This window comes from Herpailurus yagouaroundi, unplaced genomic scaffold (genome assembly GCF_014898765.1).
Source record: "Herpailurus yagouaroundi ecotype Mexico unplaced genomic scaffold, PumYag 267, whole genome shotgun sequence".
NCBI lineage: Eukaryota > Metazoa > Chordata > Mammalia > Carnivora > Felidae > Herpailurus > Herpailurus yagouaroundi.
The window spans coordinates 1,252,443-1,269,348 of NW_024412484.1; the positions used below are offsets into that span (position 1 = coordinate 1,252,443).

The 16,906-nt window shown below is 64.6% G+C and overlaps 1 protein-coding gene and 1 long non-coding RNA gene across 3 annotated transcripts; one reads left to right on the forward strand and one right to left on the reverse strand.

Annotated features, from left to right (window-relative positions):
- Nucleotides 1-8,969: 8,969 nt before the first annotated feature.
- On the reverse strand, nt 8,970-16,129 carry LOC121021225 (uncharacterized). The gene is made up of 2 exons (XR_005786458.1): nt 16,046-16,129; nt 8,970-11,370 (listed from the first exon to the last, which is right to left on the reverse strand). It is a non-coding gene; the product is annotated as an uncharacterized LOC121021225 (long non-coding RNA).
- Nucleotides 13,608-16,047, forward strand: LOC121021224 (translation initiation factor IF-2-like). Of its 2 annotated transcripts, none has more exons than XM_040461469.1 (2): nt 13,608-14,908; nt 15,307-16,047. In XM_040461469.1, exons 1-2 carry the CDS (start codon nt 14,356-14,358, stop codon nt 15,780-15,782), a joined length of 1,029 nt encoding a protein of 342 aa, XP_040317403.1. In that variant the 5' UTR covers nt 13,608-14,355; the 3' UTR covers nt 15,783-16,047. The 2 variants fall into 2 exon arrangements, with proteins under 2 accessions (XP_040317403.1, XP_040317404.1); XM_040461470.1 differs by having other exon boundaries at nt 13,610-14,809.
- Nucleotides 16,130-16,906: the final 777 nt, after the last annotated feature.

Genomic DNA, 16,906 nt, shown 5'->3' on the forward strand with positions numbered 1-16,906 from the left:
GGGCTGCACCACGGGACCCCACCTCACCCCGCCCTGGGGTCTCCTCCAGGGACATCTCTGGACGCAGTGAGGGACAGAGAACCTCGCGCATCCGAGGAGCCCAGGCCAACTCACAGGTGCCTGTCGATGCAGAGGGGGGCCCGGCCACACCCCCCGACCCCACATCCCTTCCTGCTTTCTTGTTGCTGCCGGAACCCCAGCGTCCTTCTGCCAGGGAGCTCAGAGAGGCCCTGACCGGTGACATCAGGAGAGGAGGGGCGGGCAGAGGGATGCCAGCTCCTTAATTAGATCCTCGTCCCCACGAGCAAGACGGCTGTCACAGCACTGCAGGACGCAGGACGAGCTTGCAGGGAAAGCTGGTCAAAGGGGGAGGCAGGGTCACACTTTCACGTTTTCACAGGTCTTCTGGGAGTGAGGCATCCAGACTCGTCCCCGTGACGGGTGGCAGCCGGTCATTCACGTAAGAGCCCCAAGTTTCGGTCAAGCAATAATTCAGCCTCCAAGGCCCCTGCCGGTTCCTGGTGTGACAGGAGCCCGTCCAAGCTCATCAGGCAGGGGCTGTTCCGTAGTTACAGCTGCAATTGTGGGCCAGCTTCTTGGGACCGTCCCCTAATGACAGAGGGGCCGGCAAATGTACAAATACCTGTTCTGAGTTCCAGGAACAAAATAATGACCCGAGAGGCCCAGAATGGATTTGCTGTCTCCGACAGAGTATTTGCTAGGGAAAATATTCCTCCAGGATATTAAATACGCAAGAAAATGGCTCCATCCAGAAAGCAAATAAAACAACCGGCCAGCCACTAAATCTCCCAGATTCCAATAACTGAATGTATTGGCTGATGGCAGGACATCTGTGGATGAATTTTCTTTATTAAAAGTCTGGCATGGAATCAAAACCCACGGCTCTTTGGGGGAACTCGAGGCCACGGCAGGAGACACCCAGTTCTGAGTGCGGCTGGGCCCGGGGCTTTCCCACTTCCGAAGTCCGTGATGGTTGACCCCACGCGCCTGTCCGTGGAATCTGCTGTGGCTCCCATAGACCCACGGGGTCCTGTAGACCAGGTGGGGGGAGGACGCCCACTCTCTGGCAAGCCAGCTGGAAGGGGGTCATGGCTGCGGGGGCGGAGGTCATCTCTGGCTCTTGGGAAGCACGGGGGCGCCATGCAGACGCCGGGTCACATCCGTGAGCAGGGTCAGAGATGAAGGGCAGTGATCATTGCAGATCACTGAGCACACGAGACGGGGGTGGATGGTGGTCCTTTACTGGAACGTTCAACTGCATTCTCTTTGGAGGTTCCAAGGGGAACTCGAGCACAGACCACACTGGAGGCTGATGTTGGCACCCGCCCCGCCCCCACGTGCCCCTCTGACCTCACACGCACCCTGGAGATGAGGTGATGCTCCCTGTCTCCAGATCGGGGGCCTTGGGCTCCAAGAGGCCCAGTTGTCTCTCGGGGCAGCTGACCTTCCAACCCCCAAAACGGTGTCCACGTGCACAAGACGGTGAGGACCTACACGAAGGGAGGCATCTGAATGTTCCAGGCTCTTACAGGTCCCTGGAGAGGCTGAGTGGACGCTGGGGAGGGGCTGAGCCGAGGTTTGGACGCCGAGCGGTTCCTCGGGAGGAAGTGAACCCCCCCCCACAGAGGCCGGAGGGGGATTTGGGTCGGATCCTTGCTCAGCCCCTTAGCTGGCGTGGCTCCGAGAGACGTGGCAACTTTCACTGAAAGAATCAAGGCCAGGAGGAAGTGGCCGTGGAAACTTGGGTGCCACAGGGCGGGAGGCTGGATTCCCCGGGTGCACCGGAGGGGGCTTTCCATCCGATGCTGAGCGCGTTGGGCCTGGCGGAGCAGAGCTTTCTCGGTGTGAAGGGGTCACGGCAGATCCACTCACCATCGGGTAAGGTGTCCCTCCCTTGGTGGCCCAGACCTGCAGTACTGAGGAGACCGTCTGGAGAGAACAATCTCCATTTCCTGAATAAGTTGTTTCCAGAAGGGTCTCCTGTAACTTTATTTTAATAAATGTACTGTTAGAGATTGTTTTCACAGGCTCTGAGGACAGGGAGTCCTTCGGAGCCAATAACGAGGAGAGGCCTCACCCACACCCCCTCTTCTTATACGAAAGGCGCCCTGCCCCCTTGCTGTCCTCGTGTAGCAACTTCTCCTGAAGGCGACATTGGGAGCACGGAACTGTGCCCTGCTGCTTTGCACTGCCGTGTGACATCCCATCGCGCAGAGGTGACACAAAGTGCTTAAGTCCAGACATTTTGCCAGGACTCTAAGAGCGCGGTGAGGTCCTGCCTTCTGAGGGATCCTTGGGAAACCCCCCTCCCGCGTGGTGCCGCACCACGTGCGTTTTGCAGACGCCGACCCCGGAGAGCAAGGAGCAGCCGGAACCGCTGCCGAGTGGCAGGCTGGCCCTGAACCCGGGGCCACCGGGCCCCGCGCGCCACGCTCCCCGCCCTCGGCTTGCCCGTTGGCACGCACAGCATGTGTGAGTCACCGGAAACTTGTTCATCACCCAGCAGGCAGCAGAAGGTGCCAGAACGGTGTGCCTGGTCCTCCAGCCCCGGGGGCTGGTGAGTCACTGCTGCAGGGTGGCGGGGGGAGGGAAGGGACAGGGGTCTGTCCGGGGGGGGGGGGGGCGGCTGGCAAGTAGGGGAGCAGGACCTCCCTCTGGGTGCCCGTCATCCTGCTGCCCCAGCACACGCGCCTCCACACACGTGTGCACGTATGGGTGTGCAAAGCACACGTATGCACACATGCGCACACACACGCACACCCTGGTTAATTCCAAGCCCCTGCAGGCTAGCGCCCGGGACCCGTCTCCGCCATGACAAAACGGGGGTGGTCACTCGCCCGGCCCCCTTCCAAGGGAGACTCCGCCCAAAGGACTTGGTCCACCGGCCCCGCCTTCCCAGCCTCCCGGCCCGCCCCAGCCCTGCGCCATCGCATCCACGCATCCACGGAGGGGCTCCACCTTGCCTCCACCACCCTTCGGGGCCTGGGCTCCCTGGCCTGGCGCGGGCCGCGTGGGAGGGGTGCTGGAGAGCATCCCACGTGACGCTGGCACCCGGTCCCCGTTCTCAGGAGACGGCCACAGTCCCACGGCACCCCTGCCCAGCTGGCCGGGGCACCGGGCGTCGGCAACGACTTCAGGGCGCGATCCCTCGCTCTCCGCTTCCCGGGAGGGGGGTGCGCTGCAGCCAGGCCCCACGTGACCTCCAGGCCAGGGGCCCGGCCTCCCTTTCCTGCTCTGGGAAGCTTGTGTCCTGGCAGGGGATCCCTTGCCTCGCCTCCAAAGCACCGCTGTCCTCACGAAGCAGGTGAAGACAGTGAGCCCGGGGAGCCCAGCTGACGCCTGAACCTGTCAGCACCGCTGGTCGGAGGCTGACCTGGGATGCGCCTCTGCTGAAGGCACAGCTGTGCCTGGAGACGTTGGTGCCGTGTCATATAGCCGTCCCCTAACGGCCAGACTTTCGGCTGCCGGCGCCCCGATCCCGACCCCGACCCCGGGCCACCTTCCTCCCCCAGTCAGGCCTGGCTGAAAAAAAAAAAAAAAAACAAAACCCGGTAGTTTCCTGATTGATCTCCCCCCGCTACCGGCTTGAAAATCAGGTCTCACTCTCATTGTTTCATTTCTGCTTATCGGATTCTGTGTCGTCCCGGGGGGACGTCCCCTCTGCCTCCCTCCAACAGCTTCTGCTACAAGGACATCGCTGGCCCTCGGCACGGGCGAGGAGGAGGTGCCCCTGCCCTCCACCCCCCGCCCCCCACCCCAGCGCTCCCAGGCCCGGCCCTGCCGCCTCCTTTAATTAGCGGGACAGTCTCGGCTGTCAGCTCCCGGCTGCCTGTCTGGCTTAGGCCGGCGCCCGTTGTCCCGTTAAATCGGCCGTGGCAGACCATAATAAGAAAAACAGCGGCCGCACCAGGTGAGCGGAGGGGCCGATGCTTGCCCAGGAAGGGCCCAGAAAGGAGACATTCAATTAAAGTTTAACTACGGCTCCAAGGCTCCAGGCCCGGCCCTCGCAACCAGGGGCTTCAGAAATGACTGAGGACGGGGGCGCCCGGGGGACTCAGTCAGTTACGCGTCTGACCTCGGCTCAGGTCACGATCTCGCGGTCTGTGAGTTCGAGCCCCGCATCGGGCTCTGCGCGGACAGCTCGGAGCCTGGAGCCTGCTTCGGATTCTGTGTCTCGCTCGCTCTCTGCCCCTCCCCTGCTTATATTCTGTCTCTGTCTCTCAAAAATAAATAAACATATTTTAAAAGTTTTTAAAAAGAGGAAAGAAAGGAATGACTGAGGACGGACAGGATGTGCTTCCTTGAGTCCGGCCTCTGGAAGGCTGTCTGTCCACGCGTGACCCCCGGGTGCCGAGGGGCTCTCCTTCTGGCCAAGGAGATGAGACAGTTCCAGAAGGCGTTCACCAGCCCCCAGTTCTCTGTTGCAAAACCAGCAGCTAATTTTGCCCGTAGAAGGGCAAAAAAAATAACAGAAAAATTCAGGCAGCCTCTTCGAGCCAGGAATGATTCCGTAGGTACAGGCTTAATGTAAGCTGAGAGGAGATTTTCTGGTAAGAAACACCTTGTTCTGAGACGCTCGCCTTCTCTGGCCCCCAGCACGGGCTGTCAGGGCGTTTTGCAAAGGAAGCCACAGGGACACGTAGGCATCTAGCACTGGGAGGGGGTGCCGCCCGCTGGAGGCCAGCGTCACCTGGTCAGACCCCTGCTCCAGGGCTGGCCGGCGGGGCCCCGGGGGCCCTCAACTGACCCTCCAGGGCTGCGGCTTCCAAAGGCACCGCGGTGAGGACCCCCCGAGCCCACCCTTGCACAGCATGGAGGCTGGGGCTTCGGGATGGGGATGCTGGGGCCCGGCTAGCGGTCCGTCGGTGCCCCTGACTCCGGAGCACGGCGTGCTGGGTGCCAGGAGAGCCCCTCGAGTTCGTCCCACATTTCGTCTCGGCGGCCATCCCATCGCAGGGGCCGGGAAGCCCAGGCCGGAGCAGTCGGTGACCTCCAGCGGCCTTGGGGACGGGTTGGCCGTGCCCACCACCTTGCTGCACTCAGGGAGCAGCCTCTCCGACCACGGACGGACAGCCACAGTGACAAGCCCCCTCTTGGAGCCACAGGGCCACACGGTCTCGGGGAGACCGCAAACGTCGGGTCTGCTCGTCTCCGGCGTGGCATGGCAGGACCTTTGTGCCCTCTGCCCGGCACGTTTGCCTCAGAGGCTTACAGGGCAGACTTTCTCTCCACCTGAAGGTGAACCCCACCTGCAGGGGCACGTCCATCACCTGCGTGCGAGTCTCCGGGTGTCCCCAGGGCCCAGCTCTGCCCCTGCATGACGTGTACACATAGTCCCACCAGAGCATCGAGGAGGAAGGCTGGTTCAAGCTGGGCACGGGCCTTCAAAAGGCAAAGGAAACTCCAGCTGCGGTCAGTTCTCCGTTCCAATGGAGCAAAGCTTTCCAGATGTCCTCGGAGGCGCCCGCCGTGTGCGGAGACGAGGTTGCTCGCGCCCTCCGGCAGGCCGTCCCCGTGGGGCGCGGGACCTGGCCTGGCTCTGGTTCTTGTCCCCTTCCCCCCCCTCCCCCCGCCCCGTTCTGGCCTCTGCACACTTCCTCCCTGCTGCTCAAACCCGAGTCGGGTGCGACGCAAGAAGGACGAGAAGGGCCCGAGAGCCCCAGTGCCTTTGGGGCCGTGGAGGTCACACCATCGGTGCCTCTGCTGTAGCTCGAAATCGCCCAGGCCCCACATCAGGGGAGGCTGCCCGCCTGACAGCGCAGCCTCCCCCTCCGATGTCTCGGCGGAAGGAGCTAGAAGCAGTTTGCTGTGTGTGAATTATTCAGAGCAGCCGAAATGAAATGAGGAAATGAGGCGACGGGTACAGATACAGAGAGTCAGAAAATAGATCCTACTCCAAAGAATGCGTAAGGTTGACGGTGAAAACCAATTAGCTCTGAGTTACAGAAACATTATTTGATGAGGTGCAGCCAGTTGTTTCGAGAACGGTGCCCGTGAATTGCGTTTCTGCAGACAGCCTCACTCGCGCTGTTCCGCGGCCTCTTCCGTGATGTTTGCTGACCTCTGCTGCTTTATCACGTGAGCTCCCGGGGTGGGGGCAGAGGGCCCTGGGGCTCGGCCACCGCCGGGGCCCCGGGCCGCACACCTGGGCCGGCACACAGCACGGGCCTGCGGCAGATTGTCAGGGAAGGGCAATCTGTTGCGTCTCCATCTCGTGGACTCGTCTCCACGTGCGCCCCTCGCGCGCGTCCCCACCCTGGCCCCAGACAGTGTCCCTGAGCCGCGGCCTCCACCCACCTGGACTGGCCCCAACCACGGGTGTCACGGACGTGCCTCAAGGCGATCGCTCAAGCCAGCGGGACAGACGCCTCCGCGGAGCCGTGCGATCCCCCTCGTGGTGAAATCATCCCAATCTGGGCTCCGCTGGCTCTGGGTCTGGGGCTCGCTCAGACCATCTCCAAACACGCTGCTCGTTTAAGCTTCTCTGTGAGACTTGTTTGCCCCGAGACGGGGCATCCCCCGTGGGAAAGTGGGAGCAGAGCTGCTGTGTGGACGTTAAGACCATCGGATAACAGATAAACCAGGCAAAAGCTTCAGGGCTCTAGAATTTTCCCTGACGGCGGGACATGGCCCTGGGGCTACTTGGTCTGGTCTAGAATTTTCCTTGACAGCAGGGGCACTGGGGCTGGCAGCCCTGGGGATGTGGACCATGACCTTGCTCGTCAAGGTCACCTGTGACATCGTGCCCAGGAGCCTCCCTCTGGGCGGACGCACAGCATGAGAAGTGAGAGGCAGGTGTGTCCCCGGTGCTGCAGCCACAGGTCAGGCTGACCTGCCAGGTTGGCTGGGCTAAGCCATGGCTCTCCCTACTCGCCTCCCCCTCTGAGCTACCGGACCTCGATGCCCAAGGAGCTAAGGCTCTTCAAGCCTGATGTTCTGGGGTTCCCCGCACAGGCGCCTGCTGTATGGAGGGCCCTGCAGCCGTGGGGGACACAGAGACCCGTAAACCCGGGTGTCTGCACAGAGGGGGGTGAGCTCAGGGCCTTGTAAATGGCCAGAGGGACCCTCCGTTTCCGGGGCTGCTTTGACGCATTGGTCGGTGTGGGACGTAACCACCTGCTTCTGAGCTCGGTTACCCAAACAACCGTTCATCTGTTCACCCATCCAGAATCTCCGGAGCACCTACTATGTGCCGGGTGGTGCTTTGGGCACTGGGGATGCGGTGGTGAAGGCAGGCCCACCATGTTGGGGGTGGAGGTGGAGGGGGCCGCTAGAAATCAGAAAGCCCACGGCTGCTGGCCCCAGGGGAGAGAAGGTGCCTCTCCCGGGAGGCACCGTCCACGGGGATCCGAGTCCCCGGGACGGACGCACGCCTGGCGTATGGGAGGAAGAGCCAGCCAGCAGGTGTGGCTGGAGCCAGAGGGAGGAAGGACAGGGGCGCAGACGGGAGGAGGGGAGGGTCGCCGGAGAAGTTGGGGTGCCCGGTGCCGTAGCCCCTTGGAGAAGCTGGGAAAGAGGGGGGCAGCCGGGGAGGGGCCCGGGGCCGAGGGCAGGTCTGCGCAGGTGGGGACGCTGGGCCGCAGGGGGGCCGTCAGGGGGCCGGGCGGGCAGTTGCAGGACGCAAATCCCCAGGGGTAGAAAGGGACTCACGGAAACCGGGGCCTGTGGTGGGTCCGGGCGCCCCACTCCTGGGAGCAGTAGAGCCTCGGCAGACGCGCGGTGGGGGCCCCGGGGGGACGGCGGCCCCTTTCCATTTGCCCCTGTGTTCTCAGTGCAGAGAGGGGAGGTCAGCGTCAGATGAGGGGGGACTTGGGAGAGGGGGCGTAAGGTCTCGGGTTTCAAGGCAGTGCTGGGAGTCAAAGGCCCCTGGGCAGCCACATGCACACAGAGCAACAGATCGATGGGTTAACCACGCGGGGGGCCGGGCCTGTCGACCGCAGTGAGAAGGTCACTTCTCACGGCACAGGGAGCGAGTGGGAGCGAGTGGGAGCGGGGTGACCGGGAGGGGTCATAGACGCCGTGCAGGTCAGGCGGGGTGGCCATCTGTCGTGAGAGCACGGCCCTGTCTGAGGACTTACAACCCTGAAGGCTGGAGCCAGGATTTGGGAGGAGGAGATACCCCGGGGTGACCAGGTCAAGGGCATGACCCACTGCCAGGGTGGCCCCGGTGGGGGGGGGGCAAGCAGGCCAATGGAGCCAAAGGGCTGAGCGGCCGCTGGGGCAGGACCGTGCACAGAATGCTGCCGGCAGGTTCCGCAGGAGACGGGCTGGGGCTTCACAGAGCGGGGAGACGACAGGGTTGGACCACTTGGAGAAAGAGCCCCCCACTGGGGGACTGCAGGGGGCCAGGTCCCAGCCCCGGGGGGACCAGCCGTCCGAGCAGGAGGGAGGAGGGAGGCGTGGGGCTGAGGCCAGGAGCAACGCGAGGGCACCTAGGTCTCAGAGCTTAAGGAGGCAGCTGGGAGCGATGGCCTGCCAAGCCGGGCTCTCTGGGGCTGGCCACCTCCCTTCTGGATGAGAAGGGTCCAATCTTAACAGGTGGAGCCTCCAAGGGGGCGGGTCCAGGGAGGGGTTTTCAGCAGATGCAGAAAGAACTTTCCCTGGGTGGTGAGCTCCCCACCACTGGCCATATGCAAGCGGAGGGGAGGAAAAATCACCGGCGGGGTGCCTGCTGCGCGAAGGCAGGGCCGGATCTAGCGACCTCTGTTCTGTCCCCGGCCCCCATGGGGTGCGAACCTGAGTCTCCCTGCGGCCTCTGCCCGCTGGACCTTGTTGACGGGCCCTGGGCCATCCACCCGGCACCTCCAGGGCACCGCCCCGCCCGCCCGGGGCCATCTGCTTGTGCAGCGGGCCAGATGGGTTTTCCGCACACCAGCATCCGGCTCCACACCCCCCTCCCCCCCCCGGCTCCCGCAGCCCGAGCGCACCCCCGGGATGACATCTCAAAGTCAGCGAAATGTGATTTTATTGATTGGAGATGCTGGGCGTGTCGATTTCCTGCGCAGGGAAAAGCATGCGCTGCCCGGTCGCTTTCTTAAGTCGTAAAATGCGTTGTGCGCGTAAAAGGGCCTCGTAAAACACCGGCCACCGCGCGCTGCTGGAACCGCTGACTTTCTAAATCAGGGAGATGAGTCTCAGACGAGCCTCGGTCTCCCTTTCTGCTGTAAAACGGTCTCCCTTGAAACTGGGACGGGAGTCAGCCAACATGTCCCCGAGGCTGCCAGAGGGCACAGGACACGGCCCTGGTGGGGGGCCGCGTTCCCAAAAGGTGCCTGCCAAGGCGCAGGGTGGCGGCCACGTGTCACCCTGAGCCTCCCCTCCCCTCCAGGGAGGACCCTCACTTCTCCGGGGGAGAAGCTTCAGGGCCTGGTGCTGGCCCTCCCGAGCTCAGTCCCGGATGCTTCCACCCGCGGGCACGCTGGGTGCTCCGCACAGATTAAGAGAGAGACCCTCCCGAGTACCCACAGGGTCTCTGGCCCGCGGTCTGATGGACGGCCCGTGTTCTCTCTGACACGTTGGATGAGCAGCAGCGAGCGAGCACCAGGTTCCCTCCTCTCCTTCCAGGCGGTACGCGGGGACCCAGGGGCGTCCGGGGGCATCCGCGAGGATCCGGAGGGCTCGGTCCGTCCTGAGCCCCCAGCTCTTTGCCAAAAGGAATGTTGAGCAGGTGCCACGCGTGGCTCACGCCGCTTCTGCATTCCCAAGGCCAGAGTCGGTCTGTGACCCCCATCTGCGTGCAGGGGAGGCTGGGGGAGGTCGTTTCCCGGAGGCCGGGGAGCCAGGAAGCCGGTGAAGGGGACCAGATCTTGCCAAAGCGGTGAGGATAAAAAGCATACCTCCGGGGACCTCTTGGGCCACAGCTTCACGGAGGCTGCAGGTGCAGCGCTGAGTAGGTGACTCAACCTCCCTGAGCTCGTGGCCTTGGTCCCCAGAGGAGAGGCTCACCCAGGTTGGCAGGACTGCGGGGACCGGACGCAACGTCAACACAGGGCGAGGCCGTGCTGCGTTTATGCTGCGGGTACCTCTCACCCTGATCCTGCAGCCTCGCGGGCCGTCCCTTTCACCCCTTCATCCATCCCTCAAGGACGGGGCCAGCCGGGTGACTGGCTCCAATCGTGCACTCAACGTGGGTGGATCGGTAAGTGAGATCCTTCCAGAAGGCACGTGGGCCCTTTTCAGGACAAAGCCAGCTCACGGAGGGGCCAGGTCCGTGACGGACGCCGCCTGCCGGCGGGACAGGACCTCCTTGGGCGCTGGCTGTGCCCCTCCCGTGGCCACCATGCCGCGGCCGGGGACTCCGGTCACCCGTTGGCAGGAGAGCCATCGGGGGGCGATTCAGGCCCCCATCCCGGGCGTGAGGCGGCGGGACCCGGAGTGGCAGCAGGCAGCCACGGAGGGCTCTGAGCGGGGAGCAGGCCACGCTGGCCGTGCCGGAGAAGACGGAGGCAGAGCGGAGGAGGCCTGGCTGCGAAGGCAGCTGCCTGGGGTCACCACGTCAATCTCCACGCAGAGAATGGAACCTGTGTGGCTCCTGAAGCTCACACGAGGGAAGGTGAAGGCAGAGACAGGACTAGGGTCTCTCCGCTGGGCCCGGCTGGACCAACAGGGCGGGAGGGGGCTCAGCCAGGCGCCCCGCGGCAGCGAGCGGCCCAAGCGAGCGGGGCCCCACTTCCGTTTCTCCAGAAAACAGCCAACGTGTTTTCCCGGGCAGTCACACCGGGCCGCAGGAGGCGTGCCGCGGCTCAGACCCGGGTGACAAGTCAGGGCCCCCGGCCGAAGATCCCGGGCGGGGGGAGCGGCGGCTGCTCCCGCTCGTGCCGTGGGAAGAGCCCGAGAACCCGCAGGAGGGGCCCCCGGTCCGGGCAGGAAGCGAGGGACCCTCTGCTCGTCCGTCACCGGCCGACTGCTTCGCTGACACTGGCAGCCGGTTTCCGAGCGTCTGGCCACATTATTTAGCTGCTTAATGACAGCAGGAGAAGCGGAGAGCAATCATGCACGTTAGCGTGCGACGCATTCCACATCCCTAGTTGCGTGTCGCAGCCACTCACGGAAGAGCGCTGTGCACCCCGCCTGCGCGGCCGCGGCTTCCCGAGGACCAGGCCCCCTTGCAGCCACAGCCGGCCGGTTTGTCGGGGGCCCCAGGGCTGCTGCTCTCTCAGGCACAGCCGGAGCCGGGGTGGAGGGGACAGACGCACACAGGAAAGGAGGAAAAGGGGCCGGGGACCCTGCGGAAGACGGAGTAGCAGCCCCCACGACGTCCACGTCCTGACCCCAGAGCCTGTGAACTGTGACCTCACACGTCAGGAGGGGTTGGCAGATGCTGAAGACCGACATGAGCCATCGATGGTTCTGGAGGAGGAGGGAAGACCCAGTGGCCTTTAGGGCTCCTTACCTGAGGGAGGCGGGGGTCAGGGCAGGGAAGACGCTGCTTTAAAGAAGCAAGAGGGGCCCGAAGCAGGGTGTGGGGACCCCGGGAAGGGCAGGGGAGGGAGGGATTGGCCAAGAGCTTCCTCGTGCACCCCCCACCCCTGCGCCTCGCTGCCCGGACGCAGGTGTGCCGGCAGGCCTGTGTGGCTCCTTAGAGCAGGAGCCCCAGGAAGCAACAGGGGGGCCCTCCCTCTGCCCCTTGGGCCTGGGGGTCTCAGGGAGCTTGCAGGGGGGCGGACTGTGTGGGTGACAGCGGGTTCTGTCCACACGCACAGAAATGCGGCCAGCTCCGAAACACGTACGTGGGCCCCCAGGAAGGGGCTCTCTCCTGCCGGGACCCCTACAAGTGGGAGGGGAGCAGGTGTGCTGGGGAGGGCACTGGGCTTGGGTCTGGCTGCCGGGGTGTCCCTGACCATCCCGAAAAACCTCGTCACGTCGCCCTAAAAGACCAAGTGGGGGAAGGAGGGAGTTCACTGATGTGTCCCAGGGGGAGGGGGAGGGGCAGGGGGTGGGTAGACGCAGCTCCTCCCCGCCCCCACCAGCTCACCGCCTCCTGCTAATATCTGAGGAGGGGAGGGCCACGACTAACCCCTAACCACCGTGCCCCCCATCCCCCAGCACAAGCAAAGGCTGGCACTGAGGGAGGCAGAGGGGGAGGGGGAGGGCAGAGGGGGGGGTGCGCAGGGGAGAGGGGAGAAGAAGGGGAGGGGAAGGAGGGAGGGGGAGGGCAGGGCGGAGAAGGCAAGGGAAGATTGAGGAGAAGGGAAAAGGAGTTGGAGAGGGGCAGAGAGTTGGGGGGGGGGGTGTTCCCTGGCCTGGGTCCCTTGGCTGCTCTTTGGTGAAGCCCTACCCCCCTCTACCGTGCCCTTCACCCCAAGCAGCTGGAGCAAAGGTCTGCACGCTTTCCGGAAATGCCTGCAGAGCAAGAGCGGATGGTGACCTTGCGTTTTAACTTCCAGCAACTCCGAGGGATGGAGCCCCCTCCCCCCAGGAGGAAGGACAAACCCCGGGAAGGAACCTGGCCCATCTGTGGCTGCGGCCCGCCCCTCTGCAGGGGGGCGGGCGGTCAGGAGAAGGGCTGTGTGGCGGGACCCCACCTGGTCCTCCCAGGCAGCTGCTGGAAATCACCCTCCACCGTGGGCTCTAACCCTGTGATGGAACTTGACGGAAGGACTGAGCTAAGAGACACCTGGGGGTTAGGGACAAATTTAGACCGTGCGTGCGTGTGAAAGTGCTGAGTCACGTCGCCTGTTTGGAAAACAGAGAGCTAATTAAGTTCGTGTCAGGGAACAGAGGAGGCAGTGGAAAAAACCTGCTCAGCTCACAGAGGGCCCAGGTCCCCCCTCCTGCGGCACGGGGACGGCAGGGCACGGGACGAGGACCCCGGGGGGCAGCTGGCCTCGCCTCCCCAGAGGGAGAGCGGGATCCGGAGAAAAGTCGGGTGTCTGCACCTTGAGGCCTGCCGGGTGGGCTGCCGGAGGGAGGGACTGGACTTCCGGCACCCTCCTCCCGTATGCACCCCACGCTCTGCCCTCACAGCTTATGGTCTGGCGGCCAAGACACGTGTGGGGGACGGCACGGCCCAGCATCCGGTGGCCAGTGGCCGGTGGCCGGCTGCTAAAGGTGCCGAGGGAGCGAATTCATGGGGGAGGCCAGTTGTGTTGGGGGGGGCAGGTGGGGATGATTGGAGCCCAGGTCTGAGCAAAGCCCCTGGCATCTGACTTCGAGTGGCTCGCTTTGCAGACATTTGCAGGCGCCCATCCTGGGACACGCTGGTACAGCGGGGCTCCCCAAGGAGCCCACGTCCAGGGGGGACGTGCGCCCCATTCAAACGTTAACACGCAGGATGGGGCCGTGAAGCTGGGTCCTCTGTTCCCCGCACCGGCCCGTCTTCCAGGCTTCACCCCTCGGCCTTCCTCATCGTCACGGTGTCGGGGGCACACAGAGGGAGCGAGCCCGGGGCCGGAGGTCCTCCCTGCCTCTCCGCCGCCCCTCCTCTGGGAGGAGACGCCCGCCGTGGCAGTGCCGCAACCCCGCGGGCCCCTGGGGGGTGGGGGTGGGGGGCCGTGTGCCTGGAAGGTGCTCCCTGAGCCACCACCCTCAGCAAAAGCAGGGGTGGAGGCTGATTGTAAGCGACGGGGACTTCTCCACACCGTCCGGGAGGTGGGTGGGGGGGGGGGGGCGGGGGGGGCTGACTCCCTCTGAGTCTCTGAGAGGCTGTGGACTCGGCAGCCCGGACTCCCCCGGGCCTGGCCAGCAGTGAGGTTCAGGGGAGGTCCTCGCCAGGGGACAGAGGCCCTCATTCAGTTTGGGGAGGGGGGGATTGGTCCCAGGACCCCTGCTGACATCACAGACGGGTGCAGAGGACCAGTCCGGAACCCTTTCCCGAGGACGGGTGGGCAGGGAGCCGGCAGGTGGGACCACCAGGACGGGACGGTGACTCCCAGCCCCTGCCGTCTGCCCCTGACAAGCTCCCAGCCTCATGGCCCCCTAAGTGCATCCCAACCACCGTGGGCCCCGACGTCCTGCCCTCACAAACAGGCCTTGGCGAGGGCCGTTCCTTCTGCTGGGAGTGGCCTCCTCATCCCAGGTCTCAGATGAATGTCACAGTCACAGTGACACTCTCTCTGTTCCGTTAGACTTGGCCAAGCCACAGATGGCTTGGCGAGCAGGGATGGTTTGCCAATTCAGCTTCCCGGACCCAGACTTTTTTGGCCTCCATTCTGCCTCCCCTTTGTCCTCATGGCCCAAGATGGCGGCCCGAGCTCAAGCCCTCACATCTCTGTCCCAGGCATCAGGAGGAAGGAGAGGACAAAGAAGAAGCAGGTCACAGGGTGATCACCCAACTGCCATTTGGGGACCGTCCCCAGAGCTGTCACATGACACACAACTACTGTCACGCAAGGGATGCTGGGAAATATCTTCTCCCCTGAAAACTGGAGCACCTGGGCCATCTGGCGTGCCTCAGATGCCCCTCGGGAATCTTCCAGCATGTGTGGTGCGCGTCTCCTGCTCCACGGAAGCCGTGCCCAAGCCCCTGCCAAAGCCCCGTCGTGCAGCCCAGGGCAGGGGTCCTGTCTGGGTGATGGAGAAGGATCCCAGGGAGACCCACAGCCCAGGGAGGAGGGGGAACACGTGCCCCTCCCCCCTGCCCGGTGGGCACAGGTGAGCCGGCCCGGGGAACATGACCACGGGAGACGGTTGACCCTGGACCGCGTCCCTCAGGATCCCCACCAGCCCCGCCCGGAGCCAGGAGCCCCGAGGCAAGTGCCACGTGTGGCGTCCGAAGCGAAATCTCTTGCTCCTCGAGAAGAAGGCTGGCAGAGCCCGCGTCTCCTCACCGCCCTCCTGGCTTCCCAAGGTCAGAACACGAGAGGCCCCAGTCCTCCTAGCTCCCAAGGTTTGGGGAGCAGGCTGGGGGGGGGACAGCCGCACGGGGGCCTCCGGCCGAGCGGCGCGGGTGAGTTTGGCCCCAGGCTGATGCCACTCCCTGTGTCCGGGGGAGGGGGGTTGCCAAGGCCTGGACGGGTGGTGGCGTGGTTCTTCCACACCAGGTTCCCAGACTCCGAGCGGGGCCCAGAGAGGCTGAGTGAGGACGGCGGGCAGGGGAGGCCTCTGCTCCTGAGCCTTCCGTCCTCCGTCCTCTCTGGAGCCTCCCTGGAGGAGGACACCCTCTTCTGCCCCAGGGGTGCCCCGGCCCCCTCCGGCCCTTCCTGCAGCCCCGCTGGCTGGGCAGAGAGTCCGGACGCACGCTGGCCGGCATCCGCTGAGCACCCGCTCCCAGCCGGGCCCTTCCAGGCAGGGGCGTGCCAAGCGCTCAGAGGCCCGTCCAGCCCCGGCCTCTCCTCCTTACTCTAGACTCACCCACCGGCATCTGCACGCGGACGTCTGGCGGACATGTCCGCCCAGCGTGTCCCCGTCACCTCCAAAGCCCCCGCGCCGTCCCGTTCACCACGCGTCACCACATTCCCCCCGCGGCTCAGACGGGAGCCCCAGGACGAGCCGTAGGCCCCGCGGTCCCTCCCCCGATATCCGGCCGACGGGAAGAGGTGTCCGGTCACTCAGCCCGCGACAGCCCGCAGGTCCTTCCACCTTCACCGGAACCAGCTTCGCCTTCTGGGCCTGAGCAGATGCCCCCAGGTCCCCACCCCACCCCGCCGCCCCGCCACCCAGCCTCGGTGGCCCGTCAGCGGACGGAGGCTGCAGGCTTTGGCTCCCGCCGAGGTTGGCTCCGAGCTCCCCCAGGGTCTGGCGCTGCTCCGGGGGAGGGTCCCTCCCGCCCGTCCCAGCTCCCAGGGACCCCAGTGGCCCTCGGCTTGAGGCGGCGTCCCTGAGTGTCACTCTGGTCTCACTTGGCCTCCTCTCTCCTTCTCTGCTGAGGACGTCTGCCCTTGGATTTTGTTCCCACCTAAACTAGGATGATCTCATCTCATGATCCTTAACTTAATTACATCTACAAAGACTCTTTCCAAGGAAGGTCATAGTGACAGACTCAGAGTAGGCATATCTTTTGGGGGCCACCGTCCACTCCACTAGAGTGTGTCCCTTGTCCTTGCCATCTTCCAGCATCTCCGCACCTGCAAAAGCTTCACCTCACCTTCCTCCTTCCGAAGGCAGCGCCCTGTCTGTCTGTCTGTCTCGTCATCCTCCTCTGTGCCTGGAGTGGGTGGACACTCTAAATGCCTGTCTTCTGCTCTGAGGAATCCCAGGCAGGGTGTAGGCGGCCAGCAGGAGACCCTGCCAGGCCCCCTGGCCCCAGACAAATAGAAACCCAGGGCGGAGACTGGACCAAGCCGCCCCCACCGGCCGCGTCCACAGGCCCCTTGGTCCGCGTGAGAGCGCGAAGCTCAGGCTCCCCGAGGGGCCTGCACGACGGTGCGCGGCAGGTGCCCAGGCCTCCGCGGCCGGTCTGGGAGCACAGAGGCACGTTGGCACCAGATGTGACTTGTGGGTGGGCACCAGCCCCTCGTCAGGCTGGCAGCTCGTTAAGGCAGCTCAGGAAGCAGCCGAGGGGGCGAGTTCACGGCGGCGGGCGGGGCGCACGCTTGGGTCTGACTCATCATTATTTTACAGAAGTTCAAACACGAGGAGGAGGTGAACGTGTGACCCACTTCTGCCGGCTGATGGGCACCGACACTGGCAGGAGTGCCATGGCAACCAGACGCACGGGTTTCATTACAGCAGCCCACGGCGCTTTCTCACCAAGATTAATGGGGAACAGACACCGTCACCTCTCACAGCCAGGGAAGGGGGGGCGGGGAAGGAACAGCGGGCTCTATTTACGAGCGGAGCCCCTGTGCGCCCCGCCCTCCGCGGCCAGCTGCGCCCACGTACCTGCTGGGAGCCTGGGACACCCGGGGCCGCGAGGCAGGGCCGTGCCCGACCCCCTCCTCTGGTTCCCAAGGCCCCCAGTCCCGTCACCCAGAGCGGACCAGGGTCCCAGCCCGAGCCCCTGACG

What these genes read in the sequence shown, in the direction of transcription:
- LOC121021224 (XM_040461469.1), top strand. Translation starts at nt 14,356, where the DNA reads ATGCTGGGAAATATCTTCTCCCCTGAAAACTGGAGCACCTGGGCCATC. An exon ending in CCTCCGGCCGAGCGGCGCGG is followed by an intron (nt 14,909 to 15,306) that starts GTGAGTTTGGCC and finishes TCCTTACTCTAG; the next exon opens with ACTCACCCACCGGCATCTGC.